Source organism: Mesocricetus auratus, unplaced genomic scaffold (genome assembly GCF_017639785.1).
Source record: "Mesocricetus auratus isolate SY011 unplaced genomic scaffold, BCM_Maur_2.0 Super-Scaffold_100025, whole genome shotgun sequence".
NCBI lineage: Eukaryota > Metazoa > Chordata > Mammalia > Rodentia > Cricetidae > Mesocricetus > Mesocricetus auratus.
The window spans coordinates 24,728,630-24,750,000 of NW_024429206.1; the positions used below are offsets into that span (position 1 = coordinate 24,728,630).

Consider the following 21,371-nt stretch of genomic DNA (forward strand, 5'->3'; position numbering starts at 1 on the left):
GGGTATGCAAGCTCTGGGCTCGTACTAACCACAACAATTTGACAGTTAATTGTTAAGATACATGGTATAAATTTTCTTTATTTCTTTTTGCTTTTTCAAGGCAGAATTTCTCTGTGTAGCTCTGGCTGTCCTGGAGCTTGCCTTGTAGCTGACCTCAGACTCCCAGAGATCCCCCTGCCTCTGCCTCCCGATTGCTGGGATTTCAGGTGTGTGCCACCAACGCCCGGCTGGTATTAATTTTCTTGTCACACTTATTTATTTATGTACATGCGTTTAATAACACACATGCTGGGAGGCCAGAGAGCACCTTGTGAGAGTCAGTTCCCTCCTTCCTCTATGTGGGTTCTGGGGTTTGAGCTCCTGTTGTCAGGCTGGACAGCAAGTTCATTAAGCTGATGGGCCACCTTGCTGGCCCTATGTGGTATTTGGAGCCATGAGCTGGTCTCGGGATGTAGCTCAGTGGCGGACCATTGCCTATTATGTATAATGTCCAAGGTTTATTTCCCAGTACCATGAAAAAAAAACCAAGGCATGGTCTTGAGGTTGGGGGCAAAGGATATCAAACTAGCAAATAATTGTTTTTCTTCTGATTTAGGTAACTGAAGGAAGCACGGACAGATGGATCTCCTTTGCCACTTTCTTGGAAAAGCTGGGTCACCTTCACTGCAGCCTCCCCTTATAGGTATCCACAAACCTCAGTTGCCTTCTGAGGATTCTTAAATTAGTTATTCTTCCATGCCCCAGCCTTTCCCCATCAGGGGAGGGTCCCCTCCACCTCTGAGTCCCAGTCCCCCCATTGGAGAACTTCAGGCAGACAATCTAACACTGAAAGAAGTCCAGAGACCCTCACTGGGGGAGTCTAGGCAGGGGCTCTACCACTGAGCCACACCCCAGCCCCTCACTGGGGGATTCTAGGCAGGGGCTCTACCACTGAGCCATACCCCCAGCCTCTCACTGGGGAATTCTAGGCAAAAGTTCAGTTGCTCAGCTATATACCCAGGTGAAAACAGCTAAATTTGGTCAACACCCTCTCAATATATCCTGGGCAGTGGATGTTCCTGACATTAGACTCAATTTACCACTGGGCCAGAAGTTGAAAGCAGGTTATACAGCACAAAGGTCGTTGAGGATTCGGCTCACTTGATAGGATGCTTGCTGTGCAAGCATGAGGATCTGAGTTCAATCCCTGGAATCCATGTATAAGAGCAGAAAAAGCAGGACTTGGTAGTAAGTGTTTATAAGCTGAGCTCTTGGAGTGGGGATGGGGGTGTTGGGGGCAAATACAGGGAGAACCCTGAGATCTCTACCCAACCAGGCTAGCCTGCCTGGTGAGTTCTAGGCCTTGGAGAGACTGTCTCAAATCGAAAGCAGACAGCGTGGCACTCAGGGCTGCCCTCTGGCTTCTACGCACACCTGTTTGTATCTGTCCATGCACCAACACATCAGCAAAGGCAAAGAAACCCAAGGCAATTTCCTTTAAAAGTTTTTCATTTATTAGTCTTTTCTAAAGCAGTTAATCCTCTTTTCTTATTTTGTTTTTGTTGTTTTAAAAAAATGTGTGTTTCATCCAGAGTTATATCAAAGCGATTAAAATGAATTTTCTCCTGAGGATACAGCTCCTCGGATAAGAAAGGGTTTTTTTTCCCCAATTAACCATAAAAATAAAACCCAAAGAGCATACCAACAATCAAACATCATCCCCAAATATCCAGGACAAAAAATAAAATATTTATTGATCTATCACAGCGAAACATGGGGAGGTGGGGTGGCGGGACGCTCTCTATAATAGAGTGGCCCCAGGAAGGGACGGGGATACAGTACTGCATGTGGGGAGGAGAGTCCTGCCCCAGCCCGCACGACCCCTCGCACCCCAGGCCAGCATTTGGGGTGTGTGGTGGGGGTGGAAACAGGGTACAGGCTGCCATGACAGGTGAGTCAGGTTGATAGTGGGCGTGCCCAGCCAGCTAGTGGCACTAGGCAGTCGGGATGGACGGACGGACGGGAGGGTGGACAGCGGGCAGGTGGATTCCACAAGAACAAGGGAGCTATTCCCAGTGTGGGAGCATTATGACTCCAAGGTGTCCCGGATGTGGGAAATAGCTACTGCTAGAGGGGTATGGGACCAAAAGACCCGAAGAGAGAGGGGTTGTGTCACCAAATCCAGCGTCAATGCTTTCGGCACTTGGGTACCAGTGGGATGCAGCCAGGGATGGCTCCTGGTGGGCAGGGGGAGGTGGGATTGCCCAGCAAAGGTGTGCACCATCTTAATAGAGGGGTTCAGGGAAGGGAAGGCCCCCATGGGATGCCCTTCCCTCCCCCTCCCCCCACGAAAAAGAAGCACCAACATGTAGCACCAATTTCCCTTGGAGATGGAGACTGTGTGTGTGTGAGCTCCTGGGTGGGAAGAGATGGGGCACCCACCCTGGCCTCTGATGTAGGGGGGACATTTCCGGTTAGGGGGTACGTGGCCGCTGCTGTCTGATTTCCTTGTCCTGTGGGTTTCCAAGGCCATTGGCCTGTTGTCCCCTCCCAGGTGGGGCTCAAGGGGATGGAGTGGGGGGTGGTCATAGAGGGTTTACATTCTCCACCAAGCAGTAGCACCAACGTTGATGAGGTCGCGAGTCAGGGGTCTCCAGAAGATCACTTCCTCTTCCGGCCACAAGATTTCCCAAAGCAGCCCCCACCTGGGTTGGAAGGAGGCACAAACAACTATGGTCAGTTTGGTCTCTTTGGGCTGCTGTTTGAGTCCCTGAATATTCTTGTCTACTTCCATCTCAGGGTTAGAGAATCTAAAAGAAGCCTTCCTTCCTTCCTTCCTTCCTTCCTTCCTTCCTTCCTTCCTTCCTTCCTTCCTTCCTCCCTCCCTCCCTCCCTCCACGAGGTCTCATGTAGTTCAAGCCTGCTATGAATTCAGTACACAGCTGAGGATGACCTTGAACTCCCGATCCTCATGTTTCTTCCTTCTGAGTCCTGAGATTTCAGGCATCTACCACCTTGCTTGGTTTTATGCTGTGCTGGGGATGAAACCTAACTCATGCTATTTGCTTCTCTCTGTCTCTGTCTCTGTCTCTGTCTCTCTCCAGGGGTTGATGAGATTGTCTCCTTATGGCGTTCACACTGGCCTCTAACTCACAGTCCTTCTGACTCAGCCTCCTGAGTGCTGGGAAACCCTGTCCAGCAAACCTGGCAATAGATAACCTGGGATTGGGAGGTACCACAGGCTCAGCCCTCATGACGTTTCTGCTAGATGTGGCCTGTTAGCGCCACCTGGTGGCACCAAGCCGATGGCGTATTCTGGAAGTCCTCTGTTGCTTTAGGTGTGTGGCTGTGAGGGTGGGCAACAGCTAGGAGATATGGGCAAAAATGTCCAGGCCACACCGGAGGTGAGAATGGAGGATCCAGTACTTGCTCCCAGCTCTGAATATCTGCATTGGAGGTGCCTCTCCTCTAGCCCAGGCTGGTGGATTGAGACCTTGACCTCTGACTTTTCTTCTTCCTTCCCCAGGGATGAAGTCTCTACTTACCTTGGTATCCCAGGGCCCCAAGGGCTCCTCCATAGGACTTTGGGGGTTTTCCTGTAGGGGGAGTTTGTGTCAGAGGATGAGACGGGGTGGATCCTGGGCTCCCCCACCTCTCCCAGCATCCTTACCTTGTGCTAGCTCTACACTGTTTTGGTAGGCTCCCAAGACTGTCAATCAGTGCACCTAACTCTGGCCCAGCCAAACCCTTCTCCCCAAAGCCAAGCTCTGTAGTTCTAGGGATGGAACCTGGGCCTCGTGCATTCTAGGCAAGTACTCTACTGCTGAGCCACACCCCAGCCTCTCACTGGGGAATTCTAGGCAGGTGCTCTACCACTGAGCCACACCCCAGCCTCTCACTGGGGGATTCTAGGCAGGTGCTCTACCACTGAGCCACACCCCAGCCTCTCACTGGGGAATTCTAGGTAGTGCTTCACCACTGAGTCATGCTCCTAGTCACTTATTAGGGGATTCTAAGCAATTGCTTTACTATTGAGTTACATTATCAGCCTTTTAAAAAATGTTTGAGATACTGGCTGGAGAGATGGCTCAGAGGATAAGAGCACTGCCTGCTCTTCTAGAGGTCCTGAGTTCAATTCCCAACAACCGCATGGTGGCTCACAACCATCTGTAATGAGATTTGGTGCCCTCTTCTGGCCTGTGGGCATACAGACATATGCTGTTTACATAATAAATAAATAAATGCTTAAAAAATGTTTGAGACAGAGTTTTGTTATGTTGATCAAGTTATCTGGAACTCTCTCTGTGGCACAGGCTAGTCTTGAATTTTTATTCTCCCCCCCCCACAGAACCCCCCAGAGCTAAGATCCCTTCCACCAACATGGCTAGTTTTTAAGTCTTTACTGCATACTTACCACCAACTCCCAGGCCCCCAGCACCACCACCTATGAAGTAAGAAGAACTGTCAGTGTGAGAACACTTCTGGGGACCCACCGTGCCCTCCCTGACTGGAGCAGGACATGTGATATAAACAGAGTCAAGTCCTGGACTTGGATAGCAGAACCTTCGGCTCTATTTCTGTTCACGGTGTGACCTTGGGACAGTGCTCAGTGGTCTTTGACTTCAGCTGACCTCCGGGAAAGTATGGGAGGGAAGCCGTTCGACTCACAGGGACCCCAAGAGATGGGCAAGATGCTTTAGAAAAGCTGGTGTGGTGTCCCCTGTTCCTAGAGGGGTCCTTATGTTAGATTGAGGTCTGGCCTCCTTTTGGGGTCTACTGTAGACGTTAGCTCAACTCTTGTGAGAAAATGGACTTAAGGAGAGGGAAGGGCCTGGCAGAGCCCAGAACAGGGCCCTAGGGCAGGACACTGGCGCATACCTGGGTAAATAGGAGAAAGTCCAAAGCCAGGTCTTGCTGCCACTCCTACAGGAGAGATTTGGGGTTGGTGATGAATAGTGGCAAGCCATGTTCTCATGTTCTGGCCTTGTCACCTGGCCTTGATGTCTGGGACCAGCTCCTTCCCATTGCCTTACTCTAGTGAAGCCACATTCTTTGTGGTGAGCGTGCGTGTGTGTGCGTGTGTGTGTGTGTGTGTGTGTCTGTGTGTTTGCTCTCCACCTTTCATTTTGAGGCAGGGTCTCTCACTAAACCTTTTGTTCACATATTTGGAAAAACTAGTTGGGCCAACAAGACCCAGAGATCCTCCAGTCACCGCCTCTCCAGCTTGCAAATTTAACTTCTGTGCTGGGGGATTGAACTCAGGTCTTCATGCTTTTCTGGTGAGCGCTTAACTAACTGAGCCGTCTTTCCAGCCCGGAAGCCACATTCTCAGTTAAACTTGTCTCTGTCTCGTATGCCTGTGTGGTGCTTTGTGCCTTTGCTCTGAGCTTGGTTGGCACTGTCTTCAATTTGGGGATAGCGCCCTAGTTGTCTCCTGTCTCAGAGTGAGCTGTCCATCCATGTGAATTCAGTGTCCAGGACCCTGTTGTTTATTCCTGCAGAGCTAAGAACAACACTAAGAACAGCACCAGAGCTGGTCATACCTCCACCTGGAAATGGCCTGGCTCCTAGGACACCTCCAAGGCCAGCAGCACCTGAGGAGAGGACAGAGGGGTGTCAGGACGAGGCAAAAGGACGGTGGTGATTACGTCTTAGACACGACATTCAGGGGTACCACGAGGTGGGCAGGTGTGGATGATGGTGATGGGTGTACAAGTCTGTATTGGGGCGGGGGAGGGTATGGATGAGACTCACCGTATTTGGCTGCTTTAGCAGCTGCAGCTGGGGACACACCTAGAGGAAACAGACACAGGAGGGCTCAAGAAAGCCACCTCTCCCCACCACTCGGACCCTTGTTAGCTGATGTATTCATCTTCATTTGCCCATGTGTTGTTAGAGATGGAATCCAGGGTCTCATGCATGCTACGATTGAGTACTGTTTCTGACCACTTACTAATAGAGGATTCTAGGCAAGCATTCTACTATGGAGCCACACCCACAGCTCCTCATTGGGGGATTCTAGGCAGGTGCTCTACCCCTGAGCCACACTCCCAGCCCCTCACTGGGGGATTCTAGGCAGGTGCTCTACCCCTGAGCCACACTCCCAGCCCCTCACTGGGGGATTCTAGGCAGGTGCTCTACCCCTGAGCCACACCCCCAGCCCCTCACTGGGGATTCTAGGCAGGTGCTCTACCAGTAACTTATTTCCCCAGACCTCCAGTAGTTTATATTAAGCTGCTATTATATGTCCAACATACAGACTAGGTAAGGGATACACAGCAGGGAGAGAGAAACACACATCCACCATGGTGGTACAGACTTTAGGGAAGTAATTCTTCTCCAGATATTTTTATTTGTCTGAGAAATGGTCTGACCATCATTATACTAATGAGCCCTCACCTGTAGTAGTTGGTGGGTTGAAAGAAAGAGAAGACGGGTTTTGTGTCTCTACGTCAGTGGGCAGTCCTGGCTCCTGCCTGCTTATGCTCTCTACCTCTTCATTCCCGATAGGGTCTAATGTCTCCTAGGCTGATCTTGAACTCATTGCGTACCCTAGGTTAGCCTCCAACTCATGACCCTTCCACCTTAGCCTCCCTAGTGCGGGGATGACAGGTGTTTGTCATCACACTGGGCTTCAGCATGTCTCTCTCTCTCTCGTATACCCCACTCACTCATTCCTTACCTCCAACACCTGCAGCACCGCCGGGGATTGCTCCGCCGGCTCCCAGTCCACCGGCTCCCAGTCCACCAGCTCCCAGTCCTCCGGCTCCCAGTCCTCCTGCTCCCCCAAGGCCTGTGGAGAGACCCATGCATTACACACACTGGTCAGAAGATTGCAATTAGGTCCTGTTGTCGAGGAAACCCCTGAGCTCCAAGGTCACTTCTGGGGTCCCCAATGGCCAGGAAACCGATAAGCCCCGGGACTCAGGGACAGGCCAGGGAGACTGAATTCTTGCTTACCATACTGGGCAGCCTTGGCAGCAGCTTTGGCGGCGGCAGCAGCAGCAGCAGGCGCAGCTCCTGGGAACACAGAGGGACTCAAGCAGGGACTGCTGAGGGGTCTCAGTCTCGATCCCAGCCAGCCCATTGCTGGGGTAGCAAAAACATACCTGCTACACCACCTGGAACACCAGCCCCACCGAGACCCCCAGGTCCTCCAAGGCCACCAGCACCTCCGAGACCTCCAGCACCCCCTAGGCCACCAGCTCCTGCTGCTCCTGTGGAGACAGGACTGAGGGTCAGCGCCCACACTTTTGTTTGTTGATTTGAGACCGGGCTACTTATAGCTCAGGTTGGCTTTGGGCTTTCTGTGTGCCTGAGGATGGCTTTGCACGCCTGATTTTTCTTCTTCCATCTCCCAAGTGCTGAGATTTATAGGCACATACTGGCTGCCATGCCTGGAACTTTTCTCTTTTGGCTTTTTTCCTTGTTTTTTTTTTTTCAAGAATTTTTTTTTAATAGTACTGGCTGTCCTGGAACTCACTCTGTAGACCAGGCTAGTCTCGAACTCACAGAGATCCGCCTGCCTCTGCCTCCCGAGTGCTGGGATTAAAGGCGTGTCCCACCAATGCCCAGATTCTTTTTTTCTTTTCTTTTTTTTCCTAGTGAAACAGAGTCTCACTAAGTTGCAGAGACTGGCCTTGAACTCATGACCGACCTGTCCCATCTCAGTCTCCTGACTACTGGGTTGACAGGCTGTGCCAGCATACCTGTCTACAGTACCCTATGTCTGAGAGATGTGTTTATGCCCTAGAGCTATACGGTAGGCACACAACAGAGGCCTGTGGAGTTCCAGACAAGCCCCCACCACTGAGTCACTCCCACAGGCCCTGGCTGGAGGAATCTAGGCAAGTACTCTTCATTGAGCCATGCCTTTAACCCTTTGCTGGCGGATTCCAGGCAGGCGCTCTACCTCTGAGCCATACATTCATTTCTCTATTGGTTTTCTGAGGCAGGACCTCACCATTTAGCCCACGCTGCCTTTGAACTTGGGATTCTCCTGCCTTACCCTTTCAAGATGCTGGCCTAATAGGTGTGATCCACCACGCCCGGCAGTCCCCCCAATTTTGCAGATGAGGAGGCCGAGGCAAAAGAGAGAGGTTCTGGACACACACAGAAATACTGTGGCCATGGTCCTAAGGGCAGGAGATGACCCGGTAGCTGCCCTTCCAGGGAGTCCTTGGTGTGCTTTCCTGGCTGTGTCTGTTGACTAGAGCCAAGAGCAGCCAGCAAGGAACTTGAGAGAAAGCTGTGGGTGACCAGGGGCTGTGTGTGTGTGTGTGTGTGTGTGTGTGTGTGTGTGTGTGTGTGTGTGTGTGTCTAGCTGAGGAATGGGATTTTCCGTGGTGGAAACTGGCCTCAAGTAGAAGAACTGTAGCCAGTTGGCGCATCCCTGGCAGAGCCCCCGCCCCCCTTGCCTGGCTCTTTAGGAGGCCAGGAATGTGGGGGTCACAGACAGTGTGGGTCTGGCCAGAGCGCCAAGTGGCAAGGCAGGCGGTTCTGCCACGTCTTCCTGGCTGGTGGGTGTCGGGCGAAGTCACACTGGCAGGAAAGGAGGGAAGAGGCCAGGGGATGCCTGTGAAAGGGAATATCCCCAACTCCACAGGCCAAAGGGCGGAGCCGAGGCTGAAGCTGCCGTGCCTCGTGGGACCAACAGCAATAAGACTCCCCCTGCACCAAGAAAACTGTCAGCGTCAGAGTGAGGCTTGGAGGTATGACAGTTGTGAGTGAGACAGTGCTTCCTGTAGCCTAGGTTGGCCTTGAACTCTCCATGTAGCCAAGGGTGACCTCCTGCCTCCACTTTCCAAGAGCTGGGATCATAGGTGCCTAGCACCATACCGAGCACTGGCAGGTGGTTTTGACTGACATAGGCAGGCACTAGGTCTGTGACTCATTCAGATGTCCTGTAGGTAGCCTTTCTCTGTGCTGAGCAGCTCAGCTCCGTACCGTAAAGGGTGGTGACAAGGGGACCAGGTAGTATACTGCACTCACCATATTTAGCAGCTTTTGATGCAGCCAGGGATCCAGGGACTGTGAAAAAAGGGAAAGGGAGGTCAGCTGCCGAGCTCTGTACCTGCGGGTTCAGCTGCCTCTTCCGGGAAGCTCACCCTGACTTCCTGCACTTTGGAGACAGAGGCTTGCCTTATGGTTACGACCTCCACGGGTTGAGAACCACTGTCCTGGAGCAGTTTGGAAGACTGTCTGGGCTGGCCTGGAGGAAGAGATCTCTACCTTCTCATCGGTGGTTGTTAGGGGCTTTTGGGCAGTCTGTGGCTTTCTTAACCTCCCTCTAGAATCTCCCACCCTGGAGTTGTTTGGCTGGTTCCCTCCTGACCTATTGCCCCATTCACCCCAGCTCCACTTGTTGTTAGAAATGACCTCACCTATGCTAGGCAGGCGCTCTACCCCTGACCCACCTGGCCAGCCTCTTCTTGAGGAATAGTAGGCAGATTATCTGCCACTGAGCTTCAAGCACTAGCCCCCGGATTTATTTATTTATTTATTTATTTATTTATTTATTTATTTATTTATAAGACAGCACCTCACAAAGTTTCACAGGCTCTTGTAAGCTCATGCCTCAGCCTCCTGAGTATCTGAGATGACTGGTTTGTACTATCTACCTGGTACCCATTTGCTTTTGCCTGCTCAGGAAAATCTAACTGATGGCATGTAGGGACACAGGGATGGACTCCTGGGAGGAGACGGGCCCTCTTTCTCTGAGGTAAAGAGCGTTTTCTATCTAGTTCCTAGGATTCTTCTTACCTGCTCCAGCCCCAAATCCAGGGACACCAGCCCCAGCTCCAAATCCAGGGACACCAGCACCTGCCCCAAATCCTGGGACACCTGCACCAGCCCCAAATCCAGGGACACCTGCTCCAAGCCCGGCAGCAGCCCCTGCAGAGAAGAGGTAGTAAGCAGTTTTAGCTAGTATGTCTTGTGCCCCTGTAGAGGTGTCCTGCCTCAGGAGCAGAGTCAGGTCCCAAGGGCAGGGGCCCCCAAGGGAGCGGCAGCTTCCTACTCTGCGGACTCACCCCAGAGTCCATGTTTATTATTATTATTGTTATTATTATTATTATTTGAGACAGGTTCTCACTATGTCGTTTTGGCTGGTCTGGAACTATTGACCAGGCTGGAATCGAACCCATAGAGATCTGCCTGCCTCTGCCTCCTGAGTGCTGGGATTAGAGGCGTGCACTACTGTTTCCAGCTTTTCACAGACTCTATTTAGTACTCCCCCAACCTAAGGGTCTCATGTAGCCCAGGTTAGACTTGAACTGAAATTGCTCTTGAATTTCTGGTCCTCTTGCCTCCGTCTCACGAGTGCTGGGACGGGATTACAGGCGTGCTCTACCATGCCCGGTGCGTGCAGGGCTGGGGATGGTGAGCCAGGACTTCACGCGTGCTAGGCAAGTGCTCTACTAGCTAAACCACACCCTCACCCTCTGAAGTTCTCCTAGTGACATTCTGTGTGCAGTCATGCCACCGACTCCCACACTTGATACCTAAGCTAAAGGAACCTGGAAGTCACTCAGTTGTCTTGGGAATCAAGACTCCGAGCCAGGTCTCCCTCTTGCTGGGTCTGTGCTTCCGAGCCCTCTGTTAGGTGCCGTAGGGACCTGAAGGCAGTAAGGATGCACCTGAGAGGTTGTTGCCTGGGGCTGTGCTGGGGCTGTGTGTCCTGGCTAGGTGGGTGGGGACAGGAGAGGGGAGTCACTGTGTACTCACTGTACTGAGCTTTGGCGGCTGCCTTAGCAGCAGATTTGGCAGCAGCCGGTGTCCCTGCTCCTGAAGATAGAGGAAGGACATTCAAGATGGCACCCATGGAGGCTCCAGGGAACGCTCAGACCTACTCATCCACCAAAGCTCACCTCCAATGCCACCAGGTACAAGGCCGATGCCTGGACCAGTTCCGATACCGGTGACGCCACCAGGGCCAACTCCACCAGGAACTCCACCAACTCCAACGCCACCAGGAACTCCGCCAACTCCAACGCCACCAGGAACTCCGCCAACTCCAACGCCACCAGGAACTCTGCCAATGCCAGGGCCCAAACCTACAAGAGAAGGAGTAGCTTCTATAATCACGTAGCTTAGCTACAACCACGGCCCAAACAAAGAGGGAAGGAGCTGACGAAAACAGCCCACAGCTGCTGGTTAAGATTTGTGGGCTCTCCTCCCAGCTCCGGAAAAGACATGCTGTGTGATCTTGGGGCAGATACTATCCCTTGCTGGGCCTCTTGCTCCTATGTAATAGGAGGCGGATGTAAATTTAGTAGTTTGTAACCTTTTGAGGGCCAGGGACACCTTGAAGCCTTGCTCGAGGATAATGGAGGACAAGCAGGGGTTTTGGGGTTGTTTGTTTTACTTTTTCTCCAGTACTTAGTACTGGAGAATGAATTGGAGGCCTTGAACACGCTAGCCAAGTGTTCTGCCACTGATCCACACCCCAGCCCTTCACTGGGGGATTCTAGGCAGGTGCTCTGCCACTGATCCACACCCCCGCCCCTCACTGGGGGATTCTAGGCAGGTGTTCTACTGCTGATGGTGAAAAGGTCCCAGATTTTTCATCGTTATTATAATATTTACTTTGAGACGGGCCTCACTTGATTTCCCAGGCTGACTTTGAACTTTCAGTGCCCTTTCCTCAGTTCTCCGAGTAGCTAGGATTACAAGACAGTGCCACCAGGCCTGGCTCTCAAATTCATTAAGGCCAAGTTGTCACACCCCCTCCCCCCAGCACATGACTGGATCCCATTATACATTCTTGGGGGCTATTGGAGTGAACTTGACCTCTTCTAAGAGAAAGCAAGAGCGATGAAGTCCCTCAAGGGGTAAGGCAGACTCTAGCTTGTGATTTAGAAGAGGACCAGCCCTAGCTGAACTTGGGGAACAGGGAGCTCTCAGAAGTAGGTTAGGGCAAGACCCACGCTGCTAAAAGGGAACAGGCAAGCTAAAAGCCGTGAGAAAGGCCCATACTCAGGGCTTGGGGTGTGGTCAGTTGGTGGAGTGTTCACCTAGCATGCAGGAAGCCCTGGGCTCCAGCCCCCAGCACCGCAGAGCAGAGCATGGGGTGCACGCCTGGAGAGGTGGAGGCAGGAGGAACAGGAGTTCAAGGTCACCATTAGCTCCTCAGCAGATGTGAGAAGGCTATGGTCTGGGGTTAAAGGTCAGTTACAGGTGGAGACAACTTACCATACTGGCCCGCTTTGGCGGCTGCCTTGGCGGCGGCGGCAGCAGCTGCAGCTGCAGGGGTACCTGCTCCTATTTGGAAGGAGGGAGCATGAGATGATCCCCAGTTCCCCTCCCCCTTGTTACCCACCCGTCCAGAGTCCACTCATGGGTATCCTTCTCTGGGTACCATGGCCTCATCCTGGGGAACAGGGAAGGGTGCTGAGGTGGGTGCCTGGGCTTCAGGGCACCTGGGCATGCCCCCGTTTTGTTTGGGTTTCAGTGAAGAGCTGAGGGGAGGCTCTGAGCCTATGAAATTCCATCCCTGTTTGGGATGCTCGCAAGTAAAAAATTCCTAGCAGCACCTGTATCCCAAGCTATTGTAGGAAATGACCCCTTCCTCAGCCATCTATCTATCTATCTATCTATCTATCTATCTATCTATCTATCTATCTATCTATCGATCGATCGATCGATCTATCTATCCATCCATCTATCAATCTATCTATCTATCTATCTATCTAATTTTTTCAAGACAGGGTTTCTCTGTGTAACAGTCCAGACCATCCTGGAACTCACTCTGTAGATCAGGCTGGCCTCGAACTCACTGAGATTCACCTGCCTCTGCCTCCCCAGTATGGGGATTAAAGGTGTGCGCCACCACGTCTTGCTGTCCTTGTCTTCTTTCTGATCCCATATTGTACTTTGAGGCAGGGTCTCATGCTGAACCCAGAGCTCACTGTTTCAGCTATTCTAGCTATTCAGCTTGTTCTGGGGGAGTCCCTGTCTCTACCTCCCATATCCTAAGATTACAGGCAGGCCTCCATGTCCACTGGCTTTTATGTGTTTCCTGGGAATTCAACCTCTGGTCCTTACACTTATCGCAATGCTATGTCCCTGAACCATGTCCTAAGCATCCTTTCTCTTTCCCTTTAAAATTCACGTGTACTTATTTGTTTGTATATGTGCATGCTCTCATGTGCCCCTGCAAGCGTTTGGAGTTTAGAAGACAACTTGTGGGAGCTATTTCTCTCATTTCAATATATGGGGTTTCAGGATTTGAACTCAGGCTGTCAGGCTTGGCTGCAAGTGCCTCTACCCACTGAGTGCCTCTTCTTTCTTTGCAATCCTGGGAATGAGTCCAGTCTCTTTCACATGCTCAGCAAGCACTCTACCACTCAGCCACACTCCCAGCCCTAGCTCCTTTCTGAAACAAAAACAAAACAAAACAAAAAACCCCCCCAAAACCCAAAGACCAAAAAACAAAATACAGAAGGGCAGTTTTCTCCTGGGTGTGGGGGGAAGGATACAGACAGAACTCTTCCAATGGGAAAACAACAACTAAAAAGGGTGTCCTTGAACGCCAATGTCTTTTAATCATCTCCCTTTGACCTCTGACTGGTGGATGGGAAAGGACCCAAGGTCACCCGAGTGCGGGTCCTCTGTTGGTGAGGAACTGGAAACGACCGCCTCAGAGTAAAAGGCTAATCACTCAACTCCGGGTGACACGGGGATCTCCCACAGAGGGGGCTGAGTCTCCCCAGGCAGGGAGAGGCTTGCCAGGGATTGGTAACCAGGTCCCTGCAGAGTGCTCCTCCCCACCCAGCTGCTTCAGGGGGAGCTGTCCCCTCTTTCCCACTCACCTCTGGGGTCAGTTTTCCTGTTTGCCAAGTGCCAAGCCCCAAATCTCTTCCATAAGATAAAGCAAACCCATCTCACGATGGGGAACACAGCTCACCTGGCACTCCACCAGTGCCTGGCACACCTGGCACTGCGGCTGGCATTGCAATTGGTCCTCCACCTGGCACCACCAAGCCTCCCAGGGTTCCGGCTCCTCCAGCACCTGGAGGAGAGAAGAATAAATCATGGTGTTCACCCCGCCTGCCCATCCGTCCGTCCGTCCATCCGTCCGTCCGTCCGTCCATCCATCCATCCATCCATCCATCCATCCATCCACCCACCCAAACCACATGTATATATGTATGTGTGTATGGATAAGTGGAGAAGGAGGCGGGAGGCAGGATTGCCTAGCATCTTCAATGCACTCTTCTGGAGTGACCTAGTAAACAAGGTACCACTTGGAGAGGGAGGAAGAGTTGAGCATGGCTTAGAAGGCAGATGGGGGGTGCTCATTTGCGTCTTTGTCCTGGTGGCCCAGGTGTGAGGCTGCTCTGCCCTCTCTCCGAACCTGGGCTCCACAGAGAGAAGAGCATCAGTCAGGGCAAAGTCACTCACCATACTTGGCAGCTTTGGCGGCAGCAGCAGCAGCTTGGCTTGCACCTGCAGGGAAAAGAGAAGAGCAGGTGGGTACATGGACAGAAGGGTTAAAAGGATGGAGAGGCAGGTGGTCAGGCAGGCAGGGGAGTAGTTACGTAGTTAGAAAGATGGATGGGTGTGCGGATGGATCGATGGATAGATAGGAAAACGGATGGATGAACGGATGCATAGGTCGGTGGATGGGTATGTGTCAGGGTCCTCCGGCCATCAGCCAGATACGGCTGCCTCACATACTCATAAGAGAAGATGTGACTCAACCCCCATAGAGAGTACATGACTCTGGACCACCCTACTACCTCTGCTAAATTCCAGAAACAGGCCTGCAGCTTAATTAACAGTTAAAGATTAGCTCAACAGAAAGCCCCAATTCCTCCAGGAGTTAGGCGAGGACATAGGAGAGATGGAGACAGATAAAGTAAGGACCTACGGTCAGGTTACCTGGCAATGCAGGAGGTTCTACCCCCTACCTTTTGCCCTGTGAATTAGGTTTCCAGACAGCACAGAGGGTTACCCCTCCCCCTGACCTTCGCTCCGCCAGGCTCACTGCAGCTGCAGCACACCCCCATTCCTTCCCCTCCTCCCTTCCCCGATATAAATCCCTTTGGGATGAAATAAAGTTGTCGCCTTGATCAGACTCCTGTCTTGGCGTCCATTCTTTTGTATCTCCTGCCCTCATCTTTCTCCTAGGTACCCTCCAGCCCCACATTGAATGTCCCACAGTTCGGGGCAGATATGCAGATGGATAGATGTGTGGATGCGTGGATGGAGGCACAGATGGCTGAGTAGATGTGTGTGTGTGTGTGGATAGATACATGGTCTAACATCTAAAAATGGATGGTGTGTAGATGTGTGGATAAATGGGATGATTAGGTGGATGGATAAATGGGTGAATAGGTAATAGGATAATGGGTATATGAATAGATAAGTAGATTAGTGGATAGATAATGGGTTGATAGATGGCTGGATAGATAGACGGACAGAAAGAAGAATGTATGGATTGATAGATAGATGGAGAAATGGGTGGATGGGGTGGTCTTGCTGAGGACCACACCTTTCCCTGCCCCTAAAGCCTAAGAAGATTACCTCTCTCTTCCCTAGTACATCAAAGCCCATATCTACTCCCTGCATGACTCAAAACACCCACTTCTCCCCCAGCTTCTCTCGGGGAAGGATACCTCCTAGTCCAGCTCCAGCTCCAACACCATAGCCAGGAAAGCCCCCAGCACCAACTCCATATGTTGGAATACCAACTCCACCTCTGGCTCCTGTGGATGAGAAAGATTACAATGTAAGAGACCCCTGTGAGTCTGGGAAAGCTCTGGAAGGATGCTCATTGGCTGGGAGAAAAGATTCGATGCATGCTTCCTTTAAGCTGGTCTTTGAGGACAGGAAATTGGTATTCCTGGGGGTCCCTGACCAGTCGCCTCCACGAAGTGTGAGTCTTCCCAGGTTCTGTTCCCTGGGTATATGGGGAAGCATTGCTTTGTAATGGAGAAGTCCTTGGGTTTATTCCTGTCCCTTGAGAGGACTTTGACCAGAGCATGGAAGGGTAGGGACTCTATTTAGACTGAGAATGTCATTCTGGGATGGTCCCATCACTCAGCAACATGGCTTCATGGTAGAAGACAACTGGAGAGACACAATCTATCCTGGGGTCCACTGGCTCCAAGTAGCTCTGTCTGGGGACTTTCCTTGGGCAAGTTGCTCTCTTTTGAGGAAGTGGAAGCCAGAACAGAGATGTCCAGGGCACTCACCATATTTGGCAGCTTTGGCAGCAGCTTTGGCAGCAGCAGCTGGTGACACAGCCCCTGGAGAGATCAAGGGGACAGAATGCTCAGGAGAGAATGGAGGAGAGTGTATATTCCTCTGCCTACCTGTCTGTTACTCCATCTAGCAATAGTTTACACACCTACCTGCCCGTCTACCCATCCCATCGCCTCTCTGTCTATCCATCGCCTCAGCCACCAACTTGCCCATGCATCCAGGCAATCATTCATGCATGCACCATGCATCCATGTATCTATCCATGCACACACGCATCCATGCATCTATCCATGCACCCATGCATCTATCCATGCACCCATTCTTCTAAGCACTTACATAGCTTCCTACCTGCATGCCCATCTGTTTTCTCATCTACTAACTCACCTTCCCAACTACTCCCAGCCCGCATATTCGCTCATTCTTGCATCTATTCAGCCTCTGCTCACTCTCTCATTGGTCGGTTTAACTGCTCATCTATATGACCACTTCTATGGCCACCCACTCGACCATTTGCCAGCATATCCACTTACTCATCTGTCTACCATTTACGGAGTATCTACTTAGCTAAGGGTGGGGGCATGTTAATGAAAGGTGCGGTTCCTGCCTCGGCAGCATGCTGTCAATTAGGAGGGAAGTTGGAGATGCTGATAATGCTGGAAGCTAGTTAAAAAGTTGCTGTAGTCCAAAAAGGAGGGGAGTAGACTTGGTCAAGAGTATGTATAGATGAAGGAATAAGACTTAGGGAGCACTCAAAGTCTTGGCAATACTCTATATTGCTCACACACACACACACACACACACACACACACACACACACACACACCACAGCCCAACTTACCTGGTCCACCCACAATGCCTGGGCCTCCAATACCAGGGCCCCCAACACCTGGGATGCCACCAACACCTGGGATGCCACCAACACCTGGGATACCACCAGCACCTGGAATACCACCAATACCTGGGATCCCAACACCTGGGATTCCAACACCTGGGACCCTAACTCCTGGTCCACCAGGTACTAAGCCTCCAGCAGCTCCTGTAGATGGAAAGAGAACTGTCTCAGACTGAGCCTTGTGGGGTCCTCTGCAGGCCTCCTAGATCAGCTTTGAAGACCACAGTCTGTCTTGAGTGCAGGATCATGTGCAGATGGGTTGGTGATTCCTCTACAAGGCTCTAACTCATCAGAGAGCTGGGAACGGACTAAGATGGAACCCAGAGAGACCTCTAGTTTGGATATGTAGCTGGGAAGAACATGATCAGTTCCAAAGCAAAATTAAAACATCTACTGTAGGCACCTAGGCTGTGGGGTTTTGTTTTGTTTTCATTCTTTTGATATCATGTTTTATTTTGTGGTACTGGGAATTGAAACCAGACTTTGCACATGCTACTACTCAGTGAGCTACACCCCAGCCCTTCACTGGGGGATTCTAGGCAGGTGCTCTGCCACTGAGCCACACCCCCAGCCCCTCACTGGGGGATTCTAGGCAGGTGCTCTACCACTGAGCCACACCCCAGCCCCTCACTGGGGGATTCTAGGCAGGTGCTCTACCACTGAGCCACACCCCAGCCCCTCACTGGGGGATTCTAGGCAGGTGCTCTACCACTGAGCCATACCCCAGCCCCTCACTGGGGGATTCTAGGCAGATGCTCTACCACTGAGCCACACCCCAGCCCCTTACTGGGGGATTCTAGGCAGGTGCTCTACCACTGAGCCACACCCCAGCCCCTCACTGGGGATTCTAGGCAGGAGCTCTACCACTGAGCCACACCCCAGCCCCTCACTGGGGATTCTAGGGAGGCGCTATATGGCAGCACCTCTTCCCCTGCAAAGCCCATGCAGAGCAGGAGCTGCCTTCCAGGTTGAGTGACCAGGATGGGCGAAGGCCTCCCTTTGGGGAAAGTAAGAGTGTCCCTAGGTCATCAGAGGCAAATTCTACTCCTCCTCATGGATCTTCAGTGTTCATACAGAGCCCCAACCCTGCCACTTCTGGGGGACACTCACCATACTTAGCAGCCTTAGCTGCAGCCTTTGCAGCAGCAGCTGCTGCGGGAGTTCCAGCACCTGGAAAGACAGGCGCAGAGGGTGAGGTTCAGCCCTGGTGGCCCCTCAAGGGCACCTCCCCCCTCCAGCTGGGAAAAGCATTACCTGCAATACCTCCAATCCCAGGAATTGCACCAGCACCGCCAGGAATGCCACCCCCTCCAACACCAGGGAGAACTCCAGCTCCTCCAGCGCCTGCTGGGACAGGAATGGCACCATGTGACTCCCCAGAGCTTCTTCTGAGGCCAGACAGGAAGGCCCCAGGGGTGCCAGCATATTCTGTGTGTGCATGTGTGTGTACTTGTGTACATACATGGATGTCAAGGTCAGAAGTTAATCTTGAGTGCATTGCCTCAAGAACTGTTTTTCTTTTTCCCTTTCTCACATGCATGTACAGGTATGTATATGTGCATGTTTTTCCATGCATGTGGGAGCACTTGCATGTGAGCATTCATGCATCTGTATGTGCATGTACGCGGAGGCCCAAGGTTGACGCTGGGGAATCATTCTTGATGTTCTGTCATTTCATTCATCGTGACAGGCTCTCCCAACCAGTATGGCTGGTCTTACTAGCCCCTTGGCTCTGATGAATGCCCCATTTCTACCTTCTAAGGCTGGAATTGCAGGTGGGTCATTGGATCTGGCATTTATGTGGGTTTCTGGGGGATCCAAACTCCTGCCCTTATGCTTGCAAGGCGTGCACTTTAATCAGGGAGCCATCTCCTCTGTCCTCATCCTGCTTCTGAGACAGGATCTCTCACTTTCCCCCGGACTGTGCCAGCTAGCCTGACTGGCAGGGGAGTCCCAGGTATCCCCCTGTCTCCACCACTCCAGAGCTGCACTTACCAATATGTGCCACCTCGCCTGCCTTTCTCATGTGGATTATGTGGCACGGGACTCGGGACCACACGCTTGTGTGTAAGCACTGTACCAAACTGGGTTATCTCCCCAGGACCCTTACTGCCTGCGGTTTTGTGAGACAGGGTCTCAACTAGGCGGCTCAGGCTTGCCTTGAACTCTCAATCCTGCTGCCAAAGCCTCCTGGTGGGATGCTGGTTTTTACCCACAATCCTCTCACCCAGCACAAAGCCTCAGTATCTCCAGATAAGCTTGCTGGGGGAGGTTCCTACCCCAGAGTTCTTGGGTTTGCCCCCAAAGTGTCAGCTTCAACACACTTATTAAGTGAGTCCGAGGTTCACAGACAAATCCCTTTCTAATCACTGCTACATACTGAGAAACCACAAGCTCCGTTCCCTGGGCCAGAGGGGCCCCCAAAGGAATGCTGAAGGCTTCCTTTCCCTGTGTTCTGAAGACTCAGCCAAGTTCAGAATCCAAGTGTCTGGCTGCCTGGCTCTGGCAGTCCCCGTCTCCAGGCTCTCCAGCTCCCATACCCCAGCTATTCCCACCAAGCCTGATCTGCCAAGGGGCCTCTGTGCTTGGAGAATTGCCTGGGGGCCTCTACGGGGTAGGATCAGTACTTCTAACTTCTGCTACCCACCCCCCGAAGCTGGTAGGGTCTTCTGTCCCCTCCTGACCTAGAAACAGGAAGGCCTCCTGGGTTGGGGCAGGGGGGAGGACTTTGGTCCTAGTGAGCTGGTCTCTGTATGAAGGAGAAGATGCCCACTCTGTCTACGGCGAGGGCATGGAACCACCACGGCACACCCCCGCCATGCCATCCGAGGGATTGTGAGGCTTGGGAAGGGTTACATGTTTGTAGCGCATGGGAAATGGACGTATACCATTAACCAAATCCTTACACAGGTACTGCCTGTGTGTCTCTAATCACCATGGCACTCATCCTTTATGTTTGGGTGCCTCCTTCCTCTTTTGTTTTTGTTTTGAGACGGGCCTCATGTAGCTCAAGATAGCCTCAAACTCGCCATGCAGTAAAGGAGTGCCTCAAGCTTCCTGTCACCCCCTCTTAAAGGCCGAGTCCTCACACTTGGTTCCTTCTGCTTGACCCACAGCGGGGAAAATCCCACCTATATGCTAAGGTTCTTGAATGACAGGCCACATTCTCCAAGAAGCGTCCCTCATTTTCCGCATGGAGAAACAACGGCTTGAGGGACTGTGTCCACGTCCCCTGAGATAGGTGGGTGGAGAAAGGGGCGATGGACAATGGAAAGGAAGGATGTGGGGATGGAGAGAGGAGGGACCCGGGAGGGAGAGAAGGAGGCAGAGATGGACGTGTGGGTGGAGGATGGAGAGTGGAGTGGAGGAGGGCGGGAGGGCGGGTGAGAGACAGCTGGATGGGTGTGTGTGTGTGTGTGTGTGTGTGTGTGTGTGTGTGTGTGTGTGTGTGTGGTTAGGGGAGGGATAGGCGTGGGAGGAAGTTGGGTGGTATAGACAGATGAATGGGAGACAGGTGTCAGGGAAAGGAAGAGAAGGAAAGACAGGTGGATGGATGGGCTGAAGGAGGGACGGTGATGGATAGAGGGAGGAAAGAATGGGGAATAAGGGAGATGTGAAAGACGGAGAGGAGGGATGGAGGGGTGGAGGGATGGAGGGATGGAGGGGTGGATGGAGGGATGGGGCGGGATAAGGGAGAGAGAGAGGTGTGGAATGATGGTAGAGAGAAAGAGGGATGGGTTGTGGAGAAGAGTGACTGAGGAGTAGAGGAGCTGTTGGGTGATGGATGGATGGAGGAAGGGAGGAGCTATGGAGGGATAGGTAGGTAGATGGGTGAAGGAAGGGGAAGGCAGAGCCATACGTATGGGTCATTTGAAAAGGGGGATAAGAGCCGAGTGGCGGTGGCGCACGCCTTTAATCCTAGCACTTGGGAGGCAGAGGCAGGTGGATCTCTGTGAGTTCGAGGCCAGCCTGGTCTACAGAGGGAGTTCTAGGACAGCCAGGGTTGTTACACAGAGAAACCCTGTCTAGAAAACAAAACAAAACAAAAAGTGGAGGGGGATAGATAAGAGGGTGACACAGAAATTCTTCTAACCACCGCAGGAAGGGGAGCCGGGGGCCCGGAGGCCGGCAAGGGTCTCCAGAGTACTCACCATACTTGGCTGCTTTAGCTGCCGCCGCTGCCGCCTGAGATCCAACCCCTGGAAGGGGGGAGATGAGGGGACACTAAACATGGGGCTGGTGTCCAGGCATCTCCAGAGTTCCATGTTCCCAGCCCCACAGATGCCCAGAT

General features: G+C 52.3%; 1 protein-coding gene across 4 annotated transcripts in view; it reads right to left on the reverse strand.

Moving 5' to 3' along the window:
- Positions 1-1,707: 1,707 nt before the first annotated feature.
- Eln (elastin) overlaps positions 1,708-21,371 on the reverse strand; it is a 44,649-nt gene continuing 24,985 nt past the window's right edge. For 3 of the 4 annotated variants that reach the window (XM_040731643.1, XM_040731640.1, XM_040731642.1), the window contains 22 exons: positions 21,232-21,279; positions 18,335-18,427; positions 18,191-18,250; positions 17,027-17,224; positions 16,179-16,232; positions 15,600-15,689; positions 14,383-14,427; positions 13,886-13,990; positions 12,172-12,240; positions 10,848-11,033; positions 10,705-10,764; positions 9,742-9,873; positions 8,971-9,009; positions 7,089-7,196; positions 6,940-6,999; positions 6,662-6,772; positions 5,734-5,772; positions 5,523-5,573; positions 4,858-4,902; positions 4,394-4,423; positions 3,525-3,575; positions 1,708-2,684 (listed from right to left, as the gene is read on the reverse strand). In XM_040731643.1, the coding sequence (XP_040587577.1) occupies positions 2,641-2,684; positions 3,525-3,575; positions 4,394-4,423; positions 4,858-4,902; positions 5,523-5,573; positions 5,734-5,772; positions 6,662-6,772; positions 6,940-6,999; positions 7,089-7,196; positions 8,971-9,009; positions 9,742-9,873; positions 10,705-10,764; positions 10,848-11,033; positions 12,172-12,240; positions 13,886-13,990; positions 14,383-14,427; positions 15,600-15,689; positions 16,179-16,232; positions 17,027-17,224; positions 18,191-18,250; positions 18,335-18,427; positions 21,232-21,279 (1,718 nt within the window). In that variant the 3' untranslated portion in view covers positions 1,708-2,640. The remainder of the gene's footprint in view (positions 2,685-3,524; positions 3,576-4,393; positions 4,424-4,857; positions 4,903-5,522; positions 5,574-5,733; positions 5,773-6,661; positions 6,773-6,939; positions 7,000-7,088; positions 7,197-8,970; positions 9,010-9,741; positions 9,874-10,704; positions 10,765-10,847; positions 11,034-12,171; positions 12,241-13,885; positions 13,991-14,382; positions 14,428-15,599; positions 15,690-16,178; positions 16,233-17,026; positions 17,225-18,190; positions 18,251-18,334; positions 18,428-21,231; positions 21,280-21,371) is intronic. The other variant, XM_040731641.1, reaches the window with a different exon arrangement.